Source organism: Diplotaxodon limnothrissa, linkage group LG16 (genome assembly GCF_057381915.1).
Source record: "Diplotaxodon limnothrissa isolate DT_005_m linkage group LG16, D_limnothrissa_male_GT1.1, whole genome shotgun sequence".
NCBI classification, from domain to species: domain Eukaryota; kingdom Metazoa; phylum Chordata; class Actinopteri; order Cichliformes; family Cichlidae; genus Diplotaxodon; species Diplotaxodon limnothrissa.
This window is the reverse complement of record NC_140611.1, coordinates 16,456,730-16,470,121: the sequence shown is the minus strand read 5'-3', so window position 1 is coordinate 16,470,121 and position 13,392 is coordinate 16,456,730. Positions and strand designations below refer to the sequence as shown.

General features: G+C 39.2%; 1 protein-coding gene across 4 annotated transcripts in view; it reads right to left on the bottom strand.

Annotated features, from left to right (window-relative positions):
• The window catches only part of nalcn (sodium leak channel, non-selective), a 65,800-nt gene that overhangs the window by 21,318 nt on the left and 31,090 nt on the right, over window positions 1-13,392 (bottom strand). For all 4 annotated transcript variants that reach the window (XM_085373890.1, XM_085373891.1, XM_085373892.1 and 1 more), the window contains 3 exons: window positions 9,180-9,371; window positions 7,712-7,849; window positions 7,140-7,214 (listed from right to left, as the gene is read on the bottom strand). In XM_085373890.1, the coding sequence (XP_085230016.1) occupies window positions 7,140-7,214; window positions 7,712-7,849; window positions 9,180-9,371 (405 nt within the window). The remainder of the gene's footprint in view (window positions 1-7,139; window positions 7,215-7,711; window positions 7,850-9,179; window positions 9,372-13,392) is intronic.

Sequence of the window (13,392 nt, the reverse complement as noted above, 5' to 3'; positions counted from 1 at the left end):
GTTATCCAATAGTAATACTTTTATCCATCTGCAGGTGAACACCCCAACTTTTCATGATAGCTTCATTTTACAGCTGCAAGAACAGCTCCATTCGGATAAAAATCCCATTTAGCAGAAGGACAAATGGATCTGTGAATTAGAAGAATGACTCAAGCAGGTTAGTGTCTACAGTATTAATATTCGCAGTGGACAATCCTTCTGAACTCTCAGTCCTGTAAAGCGAATCTAGCTCACGCAAACACCGATAATATTTGCGAGTGGCCAAACAATGAGGAACTCATGAACAGCCGCCTACCAAACTGCGGCCCACACACATCCGTCAAATGCCTGTGGGAGTGCATAAAATCATCTGCATTTTACCATTCAGCCTGCCTTTCACCAGCCCCACCAGACAACAGCTGTGTACGCGTGAGGATGTGTGCGTGCGTGACCCCAGACGGCACATTTTCGTAATAATAACACAGCTTTACTTGCTGTGCAATCCATCATTCGGCTCATCTGCAGTGTGTGTCGCTCTCTTTTTATGAATTTGTGCCAGCTCAACAATTTTAGCCATGATATATGCCAATATTAAAATGCTGAAAAATTCAAAAACACGCACGGTCATTGTAATTGGAAACAACCTATTTGCATTCCACATTCCTCAAAGTCTTCCCCAGGCCTGTGAGCCTAAAGCTGCAATACCCAGTGGAAGGAGATCAGAGAGCGAGTAAGCAGGGTCACCCTCTTTCTTCACATTAGTTGGGTAATGAGGCATACTGCGGAGTTGCTGTAAAGCCACACAGCCCATAAACCTCTAATAGCTACCCCTGATACTCAAAACAACTGCAGGTGCCATTGTCTGAAAGTCCAAAACTGTATCACGTTCAGCTATGTTGCTTTGGGCTTAAAAAAGATTAATGGGTTAAGGGGGTATGTTGAACCTAATTTTTGTTTTGTATCCCCATGCTTGCCTTTCTTGGTCTCACGTAGCCTCTTGTTTTTTCCCCTATTATAGTCTTTCCTTTTTAGATCCAAAAGTATGAAAATACTGTCAGATATTCTGTATGCCTACATGTTGGAAACTCTTGCCATGAATGTGCGACGACAGCCCAAAGCAAACATAATAAACATGAAAAAAAAATCACTTAAAATTACATTTCGATAAAGACTTCTTTCTTTTAAAAAAATGTGCATGTGCCTGTGTTTTATTGTGTGTGCTGATGCTAGTTTCAGAAAATGGGAGTGTTTTTAATAGATAACTGAAAGTGACATTGAAAAGATAAGAAAACATTGTTTTGGGATTCTCTAAGGGGATATGCTCTTTTCTTCTCCGCTCCCTCTGTTTTCCTCGCCTTTCTCCCCCTCTGCTAGATCCCCAAATAAGTCCTTGGTCCATTAAATCAAGAAGATTGAGGACAGGCTTTTACTTTAATTCATAAATAATGAAATCTCTAGTGGGAGGTAATAAAATAATAAAACTTTTCAACGCTTCTGGTTAAACGAAATTCTTCTGAAAAAAAAGATTTTTAATGTTAAACATTTAACAAAATATGGAGGTTCCAGCACAGATATAAGAGAAGACAGAACTGACATGTCCAAACAAGCTACATCATATTCACACAAATGTAGAGTAGCCTTTGTTTTTTCTCAGAATTTATATAAAGACATGTTAAAGTAATTAAAGGATCACTATTGCAACAATGATACAGCATGCTCCTGTCACCGTTGTACAATAGTAATTAATCATTCTCTACCTCATTCATACCCAACTGTTATGTCACAACATCAGATTTTCAAGACACACTTATTGTGGGAAAAGCGACAATGATATTATTACAATATCAATAATGCTGCTGGTCAAGTTCCCTTATAAATTTATCTTTTATTGCAAATGAGTTAATGCTCACATAGTACACTTACATGTCTTGTGACAGGTAAAGGCACTGGAAAAAAAAGCTGTTCTATATAGTGCAAATGTTGCTCTTTAAGGAATTCTGATCAACAGCTGCACTATATGGGATATACCTGCAGCTGTTTAAAATAAGCTTGCCAACACTGATGGACAAAAAGACAATCTCAATGCCTTTACCTGTCCTCTGCCCTTTCCACATAAAACTATAAAATAATTTAAAAGCCAGAGAGAAAGTGTCAAAGAACAGAAGGAAAAGACTGCATAGGATTCAAATGTCAGTTTGTTTGTATTTGTTAACCGACTGCAAATTGTAAGGCAGCATAGCTTTCAGCTTTTCTGACTTTCTTCTTGTCCCCTTTAAGTATTTTGCAAATATGTTCCTCATGACTCATCTACCAGGCCTGAGGACCTGTTTGGTTGCTAGAATATTCAGCTTCACCCAAACAAACAGATATGCAAAAATCAGTGTGTGTGTGCAATAAGAAACTGATTTTTCACTACTGACAATTCATACCTTGCACAAATAAAAAATGCATTATTATCATCATCATTGCCTTTAGGGGTAAACACCTTTCTCTATCTTCGGGCACTCTATAAACATCCCCCTTCCCTTTCAAGCTCCTAGCCTCTGGTCCTGCACTGTTCTGCGAGTAGGAACAGTTTGTTGGATGAAGACAGGCCATCAGTCTCTCTCACCACATAGCCCACCAAACTATGGCAGCATAGATGAAGGTAGCACAATAGCAGGCAGCAACAACATGCAACCTCCTCCTTTTGAAAAGGTTTCACTCACAATTTAGATATGCATACCGCCTGTGGTTTTATGAGCACTGTTAACAAAATTACTAAACCTTAATCGATTATTATGATGATTAACTTATTAATACAAAAAAAGAGTAACATAAGAGAGTAAAAACATTTCCCTCCTCTATAATTCTTGTCTTGCATGCATGACTTCACCTTGTTCTCACTCCTGGTCAGTCACTTGATCAAAGATTGGGATTTGAATGGTGATTTGACTGAGGACGTTTGACAGGTGGAGGTGCCGCCAACGTTGTGATTAGTGGACAGCTTGCCCCACCACCTGAGTCACAGTCACCCTGTGAGGGAGTTTCCTATTAGTTGTGTACTAAAGCACACCTAGGGGGCTGTGAATGAGTGTGTGCGCCTAGTGTGTGTGTGGCAGGGATCTCCTTCCTCCTTTCATTTCTGTCTAGTCATCTCCTGTCCCGGTCCTCCTTTCATTATGCATTTCCATCTAATTTCATCTCAAGCAATAAATACACAATCCTAATCAACATTGATGAGTGGAGGATGAACATCTGTGTATGTGTGTGTTCAAGAACCAATAAGACTTTCCTGTTACTTTTGTACTCATGATGCTTGAGTGTGGAGGAATAAGCCAGTTTGTTAATCAGCTGCAGTCCTGCTTACTGTCATGTCTGTGATTATCCATGATCCCTCTTTATATGTGCATACAGTGCATGCATAGTTGAATGTGCCTGTGTGCATACAAGCATAACTATACTCCTGCTTCCAGGCTCTCTGATTACAATGCACTGATTCACGACTGTTAAACCTGCCAAAACCTCATGCATCATTAAACCAATCAGATAACACAGCATAGAAAGTTTGATCCCCTTGATCACAGTGCCTTTATACTCCTGCTCACGTTTCCCTTACACTCAGTAAAAGAATAAAGACAAATAAGGGGGGGGGGGGGGGGGGGGGGGGGGGGGGGGCGTCATCTTGGATCTTCAGAAAATATGTGTTTAAGAGGCTATAGAACTGTTCTAAAGAGGATACTGCTGACCTAATATGCCTGACAGGAAAATTTATTTCCAAGTTGGACCAGTCAAACATTAAGCTGACTAAATAACATTATAAATACCTGCAGGAAATGGTTCAAGAAAAGAATGTAACCTGCCAGTGTTCCCCAGAGCAAATAATCAGAAGAACTGTGAACTACTGTGCATGGATCTTAATAAGACATCTTATTTAACTGATTTGAATCCATCAACCCATCTGTTTTCTTAACCACAGGAGGGCTGAAGCCCATCCCAGCTGTCACAGGACGCCAGCACATGACAGGGGTAAAAAAGAGACAGAGAACCATGTTTACTCACACCAAAATACCCAACAATTATGTCTTTGGACTGGGAGAAAACCACAGTTCCCAGTGGAAAACCACACAGTTACAAAGAGATCATGCAAACTCCTAGTTGTTCTCAACTGAACCTGGAACCTTCTTGCTGTGAGGTAACAGCATTAACCACTACACACCAGTGCACTAAATCAAACGAAATAAATTAGACCAGTATATGTTCATTAGGAGTCATTTATCATGTTAATGTCAGAGAGGAGTATATAACAAGACTATGATGGATTTCACGTAGAAAACATTCTGCAAACTGGTCTGCTGACTTAGCATCTGAGGACACCGGTCATTTTTTCAGGGCTTCTGCTGTATCCCTTGGATTCTGAGCTGAGACGTCCAGTTCCATCCGCTGATTTTTCACAAGTGCAGATAAATAAAAAGCTAGCTTGCTAGGTTAGCTAACCTAGCTTGCCAGTAGACAAAAACTGATGGTTTTCCGATTTAAACTTCACTCTTATCTTCATGCAAACAAAGCCAGTTCAAATGTGTCTACTCAATAGAGCTAAGATTACAGCAGACTACAAACAGAAAGCTTTTGACACCAAAATCTTGACCTGTGTGGACATCAGGTTTAAAGAGATTACATAGTACATAACACTGGCAGTGGCATAACACACACGGGGGGGAAATCTGCATAACTGAACTGTGACTCTTCCAAAGGCTTGACACCAAATCAGAGATACGCATACATAAAGCTACTGCTAGCCCACTAGCCCATCTTTCTGCCTGCAACCACACTGGTCCTGACATTTTTCATGGGTGGAAGCTAAACACAATGGAGGTTAAGGGGAGCTGACATGTTTGACAGGTTTTACAACTGATATTTCTGAAACACAAAGAGCGTGACCAGAGCCGTGAAAGACAAACAATGTCACCAACCACCTTCGAAAGCATAATTTTCCCCTCAGTAATTTAAAACTCATTGTTCAACATTACGGTAAAAGCACTGCTCGCATTGAGCTAATAATACCACTAATTACGCACTGTATGCAGTGTTCCCTGTACTGTGGGTCTTTCTACCTAAAGCAGAGACTCAGCATACACACTGATATAAAAATATGAAAATTCATATAATATACAAGGTAACATTCTACGATTTGTATGAAGTCACTCTTTGAATAGTTTATTCTGCTTCAATTTGTTGTTCCATTATTTCCAATTAATTTGAACACAGCATCTGTCACTGTGCTCAGCCAACTGTGAAGAAGAAAGGATTAAAAATGTCTCAGGGAGGACAACATGCACACACATGGCTTTGGTGTCGCATTCTTACTCTAAATATTAATTGATATCCAGTCTGTAATCACAATATTTTTAGTAACAAAACAATTTTTGAGCTGAAAAGAAACAAAAAAAAAATTTCTTTTTTTTTTAAAGTGCTTGTCATGAATACAACTCACACCTGTGATAAATAGTGAGTCAAATAGTCAGTCAAGTCATTCATCAAGAACCAGGCAAAAATTACCCATCACATACACCGTGATTGGTTTCTCATCCCTCATGACCTACATGTGTATTTCTTAGATATGCTGGACCTGTTGTTGGGCCTTTGCCAAATGTTTGCAGAAGCCGTCTCATGAAGGGAGGGTGATTACCATCTATCATTTATTTATAGTCAGCCCTGTATCCATGATTGAAGCACCTGTAAAATAGGCAATTTTACACTCACTGCACCTAATCACTCAGCTGTGGGAAATAACCTGTCCAAGGAAGCTGAGACCTGCCAGCCATCTACTGGTACACAGTTTATATGAGCGCGTGTGTACACAATGCTATTCAAGTTGATTAAACAATTGTGTAAAGGTTTTGTATGGATACAAAGAGAACGCAAAAATAATCAGTGGCTTAAATCTTTAGTATGTCTCTGTTAAGCTTTTCGTAGGGTGAGAACACTAGGAGTGGAGTGGTGCAAGTTAGCCATGATTTGAGTTTTAAACTAGAAGACGATTCAAAAGTCTGAAAAATGAAGCAACAATTTTGTGGATATAGTACATGTGTAGAATTCATTTCATTGTTTAGTCCAATTTGTGACATTTCGTTTTTGTTTCATTTGTTTTCCATTTTTTACTTTTTGAACTACTGCTATTGCAGAGGTTAGAATCTGTTGTTAAAGTGTGGCGTGTGAACAATGTTACACAATGTTTTTTTCATGTTACCCTATATGAGGGTGACCATATTTTGATTTCCAAAAGAGAGGACACTTGGGTCAGTCGTGAAGAACTTTAATAATACTGTTTGCTTAAAGAAAACTTTAACATATGTAAACAATGTCTTCTCTGTGCAGTTAATGAATGGTGAAATAAAACATGTCATATAGGCTTTTACAAGTCACCAAGTGCAAAAAAAGAGGACGGTTAGTCACCCTACCTATATACTGCATCCAATATATATAATAATATATATATAAAACAGGAAAAACTTGCATAAAAAGAGTCTTTTTATGCAACAGTGCTAAACATACTCAAAAAACAAATGGTAAAAGAATCAGCCGACTGCCCCAATCAGTATAACAATTTTGTACTCCTGTGTAAAAGGATCTAATGGCAGCAGAAGAATAAATAAGCAGAAAGAAGATTAACAAGAGAAGGTGGAAACTATAGATGACTCGACAGCTTTGCAAATAAGCCAGTATAAAAAACAGCATCCCGTAGCTCCACTACAACACTGCAACACATAAAATCTGAAAATACCCCTCACAAAGCTGTTGGCAATTCACTGATATATAATACAGTACATTGCCATAGTAAATACGAGACCGCCAAGGCAAATCACACAAGCTTAGCAAGGCATTGTCATGACACCAGCTTTATTCACATTATTTGCAAAACCCATGGATGGTTTAGCTTGTTTTTAGCTTGAATTTCAAAGATTTTAATAGTTGCCAGCAAGGCTTGTGTTCTTAATGAGGCAATATTAATATCTAAACATTTGAAGAATGGCTAGTACATCCTATATTTAAAAAATAAATAAATAAAATCAGACACTGAACTTGGCTTATGAGATGGAATGAGGTAAGTATTCATTTGAACAGTAAGCATTTCCATTACCATAACTAGCGAGCCTCTGTATCTGATATAAACTTCTTACCTGTTTGAGCTTCTTCAAGTCTTCATCCAACTCCAGATTGTCCAAAATAACAGCCACAAAAAGACTGAGCAGAATCTAAAATGCAATAAGACAAAGTGCCATTGAACATTTCCTGTGTCATTAATATCATTAAAGTAATAATAAGATGTTTTCAAGTATGGAGTCCGCTCAGTAATTGTATTTGTTGCTCGTTTTCTCACGGGAGACATCCTATCTGTCTAGAGTGAGCTGTGAGTCATCTAGAGAGCGTCTGTGCTGGCTGATGGCTCCCCGTATCAGAAGGCCAAACACTGAAATGTCAGCACTTCTTACGCCTGCAAGTCTGATTAACTGTGATTAGATGTGCCAGTTGAGAGAACAATGAAGGGGCATGGCTCTAATTGAAAATATAAAGAAAGAAATCCATGTATCCTTTTGTCACTTTAAACTTCTAACTAGTTTTTAACAGAGAAAAACACAGAATACAGAGTTTTAATATAGATTTCTATTGTCAATTTACAATGTACTAAAACACAATTCCAACAGTCTATTTAATTAACTTTACATTTCATGCAGCATCATTTCTTCCTCACCAGGGTGGCAAACAGATGGTAGAGGATGAAGTAAATGGCTACAACTGGAGCCCACATATGACCTACAGCCACCAGCGTCTGGTCCATGACATCTATCCAGCCCTCCTGTGTTAGAATCTGGAACATGGACATGAATGCCTGAAGGGAGGGAAGCACAGGGTAAAAGCAAGTGAGCGAGACTGAAGGCCAGAGAAGCCAACTAAAGTGAAAGCAGCCCAGAGCGGGAAAGAAAGACAAAAGCAAAAAGGAAGGAAATCAAACCGAGAAAGACATTTGGCATTTGAAAGATTCCCTTTCACTGGTGAGCAAATCACACAGCTAATGCACATATCCCCTTCTGACCATCTTTCACAACCGTGTGACTAAGATTTCCAAACATAAGCAATGCAGAAAAAGCGAGGAGACAGCTTTTTCCTTTTTTCCCCTCTCCTCTGGTCTCCTGCCCTCTCATGCACTTGAGAGAGGTCAGATGAAGGTGTAGGGAACAGCCAGCTGCGACACGACAGCCCCTGGAGTCAAATGGCACGCCTGCACTTTCTTCTTACCCTTTCTCCTTCAGACAGCACGCACCCAGCTGGCCCCACACCCCCGCCCACCCCAACCGCCTCTGCCCCTCCCACCTGCTACAATGTCCCAGTCACTGCACATAAAGACAAAACCCAACAACAGGTCTGCCCATAGGGAAGACAGCCAAACATGATTAAGTATGACGTGACTGGATGCATCTATGTGAGTGTGTGAAACAGAAGAGGGAAAGTAAGAGAGAGAAGGGGAAACACAGCAAACAAGTGGCATCTGTTCATGAGCAGCCCTTCATATCCCGCTGTGCCTAGGATCAGAGAAACGTTGGAAAGGAGAGAAGGAAAAAATAGGAGATGGAAAGACGTTGCTAATGAGAGAGAGAAGCTTGCGAGCACTTAAAAATCAAAGGAGATGCCACATCTGTCGACCTGTCATGCTACCCATTATCAGCATCTGCAGGGCCTCCCCACTGGATGCATGAGATCTCCTTATTGGTGCTGCTCATAAAAAAAAAAATTCCTTTTGGTGTAGTTTATGTACCCGAATAGTTCAATTTAAATTGCACTGCATGTTTGCCTGAGAAGAAACTATTCCTTTCCACCCCACAGGTCCCCTCTTCTGGATACAAGATGTATGTTATTAAAACACAACCTTGGGCAATTTTGAAAAGGTTGCAGAGTGTAGCACACACAATAGAGAGGCTGCAGTGCAATGGAAATGCAAGCAGCACTGCTTTTTCTTAATTTCTTAAGAACTTAAGAATATTATGCTGAGACAAAGCTGACAAAAGAAAAACTGAATTTTAACTCTTGATGGCAGCCTACTAAACAGTCTCTTCAAATAAATCATGGTTACTGAAGATGTCTAAGGAATTAAGAATGACCACAAACCCACAGACAAGACAATCTTGGCTCTATAAATATACATAAGCTTCAAGGTTGCTTACCCTGGGGAAGGTGGTGAAACGGTCCAGCTCCTCCACAAAGCAGAACATTTGCAAGCTGATAGCAGACATTACGATGAGAAGGCTGGCTGTGAACACCACCAGGCTGCCTAATTTTTTACCTGGTCCGAATATCTTATAGACAAAGTCTTCCAGAGCTGGGGAAATCTTAATCAAGCGCACCACACGTAGCACCTAAGGGAAAGAAAAAGACATCATTACCATCAGGTTGCTTTCTGTGCCCCCCTTTTCATAAAGTTTATAATTTAGGTTTTAGGGAGAATTTAAAATACATATCATGGTTATAAAAAGCAAACATAGCAGCACATGGATTACATATTGATTTTAAAAGTGAGAGCATTCAACTTGATCCAGTGGTAACAGTGAGGTGATACTGTGGTCTGTCAGTGGGATTAGTCCCTAAATTGCCTGTGGTGACAACAATTCCAAAAGGTAATGCATCTTTGTCAGGCTTGGATCAGAGAGTAGCTATTGATCGAGCTCCTCTCTGCAAAGCCTTCGACCACAGGCTTTTCTTCAGAATCCCATACTAGGCCAAATAAACAGCTCTCCCCTATATCCTAGATATACAACAAAATAAAAAAGACAAACATAGGATACTGTTCTAAAAGGAAGCCTCGAGTAAAAAATAAAAATAAAGACAGTAATAACACTCACAGCAGAAGTGATACAAAGTATGTTCCACTCTTCACATACCATGATAGCAACTGTCTATTTTAAAATAAATTAATAATTTGAGGCTAAGGACAAAGCAAACAAGGGTAAATCCACAGAGGATACAAGGCAATTACCAGCAAAAGTCCCCCCCTCCGCGCTTCTTCAAACAACAAAGCTGCTGCTGTCTTGTTTTTATTCTCAGAATTCATATTAGGTACATTGAGGTATTGCCATTATGGCAATTCAAATTCAGACTGAAACAAATCTCCATTCCTTAAAACCAGACGTGACATTAGCAAAAAAGCAGCTTGGTCTGGCGACAAGATGATGTTGACTTAATCAAAACCTTGTTCTTGTATGCCAAATAATAAAGTGTATCTGACACTGATAATTAACAATAAATGACACCCAGAGAATCATTTTCCAGCTGGGTTGGTGCTTGAGCTTCTGAATTCAGCTTCATGCAAGCCAATGCAATTCTTAACACGAAACTAAACTGTGTGATGTGCCATACTGTCACTGTCAAAGATATCAAAGCTACCCAAGTAAGCATTTAAAGCCATATTAATAATAATAATAAATACCAATGATCTTAATTTGAGCAGTGGACTCTTACAAGAAACACTGAACAATTATACCGCTTCCTGCCTCTCTCAATAAATAAATTAATAACGCACACAGATGGGAAGTGTCCATTCTTCTGGCCTATTTATATGGGCTGTTTTGTCTGAATGGACCTTTGTGCATGTTTGTGTGTGTGTGTGTGTGTGTGTGTGTGTGTGTGTGTGTGTGTGTGTGTGTGTGTGTGTGTGTGTGTGTCAAAGTTTTACAATAAGCAGGAACCTAAAGAATGAAGCTTTTCAAATGCTCCGTTAGACAGAGCTAAATAAAAAAGAGAATACAAAAACTGCTTTGGCTAGTTTCTTCTAGTGACCTGATTTGAGCCCAGAAAATTTAAATGAATTGCTCATGAAAAAAATGTCATCTTCTTAAAGTGCAACCTGCTTGGAAAAAGATGAAAAGTAAGAGTGATCAATGAGTGAGGCAGAATCAATGCACTTAAATTAAAGATTCTCTAAAAAAAAATACTTATTAGTTAAAAGGATGAAGTAATTGCATTAGAAAAAAATGGTGAAAACATTGTGTACAACCACTGACAGCATTTTTTCCATACACATAAATTCAATCACACTTAACAGAATTAAAATAAATACAATGTTCATTTTGGAAAAACTCATATAACAGTGTAACAAATATCAAGTGAACTGTAGCTTTCAACTGTTCAGCCACAGCTAATCTCTATATTTCCAGGTCTCGAATTGAAAGCCTTGCACATGTGGGAATGGCAGCTATTGTGAGAGAGTCAGCGGGCAGATTGTTTGGTCAAGGCTCATTAAAAACCCATCGAGAAGCCTCTTCCTGTTAGATCATCCTTAGAGCTCTGTCATAGTTACTAGATCAAGGTCAATCGGTTCAAATTTGGTCCGATACAATACTTAAAGGCTTTGTTAGAGCAACAAGGCACCTTCCCTCATGGGCCATTTGTTTTTCTGGCCTGAACACTGGAATGCAAAAAAGAAAAAAAAATGTGCAAACCATTTTGGAGGATGTAAGATCACACCCACACAAGCATTCAAGGACAACACAGAATTTGTAGAGAAAAAAAAAAGCATGGAGCACTACAACTAGCACCTCTACAAAAGTGAGGCCAAAGGCATAATACACTGTTGCTTCTATCAACAGAATAACATCCCAGCTGTTTGGCTCATATGCAAAAGTCACATAACCGATCCCTACAAAATACCAATAAATAACCAGAATGTAACTTTTCACTGAAAATATCCCTGAAAACATCAGATATCTACACAATACTGGGAACTAAGGAACATAAAAACTTAATACTAAACTCATTTTATCCAGGGTACAACCTGGACAGGTCGCCAGTCTGTTGCAGGGCTAACACAAAGAGACAGCCAACCATTCACACTCACTTTCACACCTATGGGCAATTTCGAATCACCAATTAACCTTATCCTACTAACTGAATGTCTTTGGACTGTGGGAGGAAGCCCAAGTACCCGGAGAGAACCCACACAAGCACGGATAGAACATGCCAACTCCACACAGAAAGGCACCAGCCAAGTGGTGGATTCGAACCCAACAAGGTTCTGGGGTAAAGAAATTTTAGTCATCAGAAAATACAGTTAGGTCCCTAAATATGTTTAGGCATCTTTAAATTACCACAATGAATTTTAAATGAAACAACTCAGACGAGTTCAAGTGCAGGCTTTCACCTTTTATTCAGTGGACTGAACAAAAAGAAAGAATAAAAATGTGATGAACTTTTTAATACAATCCCTTCATTTCAGGGGCTCAGAATTAATTGGCCAAATTAAATAACTGAAAATAAAATGTTCATTTCTAATACTTGGTTGAAAACTCTTTGCTGGCAATGACAGCCTGAAGTCTCGAACTCATGGTCATCACCAGAGGCTCGGTTTCCTACCTTTTTAATGCTCTGCCAGGCCTTTACTGCAGCGGCTTTCAGTTGCTGTTTGTTTGTGGGCCTTTCTGTCCGAAGTTTAGTCTTCAACAAGTGAAAAATGCATGCTCGCGTCAGTTAATATCAGGTGATTAACTTGGCCATTCAAGAATATTCCACTTCTTTGCTTTAATAAACTCCTAGGTTTCGTCCTGGGATGTTCAGGTCTTTTTGTGATGCCGAGTTCACCAGTGCTTTCTTTCTTTATCAGGATGTACCACTCCTAGAATGGGTTTTTTTCTGTTTTTGCAGTTAAAGGATGGCTTGTTTCACCTTTATGGAGAGTTCCTTGACCACATGTTGTCTGTTCACAGAAAAATCTTCCAAATGCAAGCACCACACCTCAAATCAACTGTAGGCCTTTTGACTGCTTCATTGACAATGACATAACAAAGTAAGTGCCTACACTGCCCATGAAACAGCCTTTGAGTCATCATCCAATTACTTTTGGTCTCTTTAAAAAGAGGGTGGCACATGTTAAGGAGCTGAAACCCTTAAACCCTTCACCCAATTTGAATGTGGATACCATTAAATGAAAGCTGAAAGTCTACACATTATGTCCATGTCCATTATATAACTATAATTGGAATATGTTTCAGTAAACAGGTAAAAAAATCAAAGTTGTGTCCAAATATATATGGATCTAGTTGCAGATTGTGTGGATGGATTCATGGATTCAGGGGTCCAGTCAGATCACAACTGTAAATTGTAATTTTACCTCAGATCCTCAGACTGATTAAAGATATACTTTGAATTGGCTTTGGATTAACTTTAAATGTTTACGTCTTAAGACTTAAGTAAAAGGCAATGTTTTGAAAATCACTGATGACAACAAATCAGATGATGAAATGGACATTTCTTTTTTATTTGACTAAAAAAGCCTGGGACATGGGCCTGTTTGCTACTGTGTTGCATCACATACTCTTTTAGCAGCACTCCAAAAGCAATGGGTTACTGAGGAAACCAATTACTTGCCATTTTGGGATCTTTTGTTTG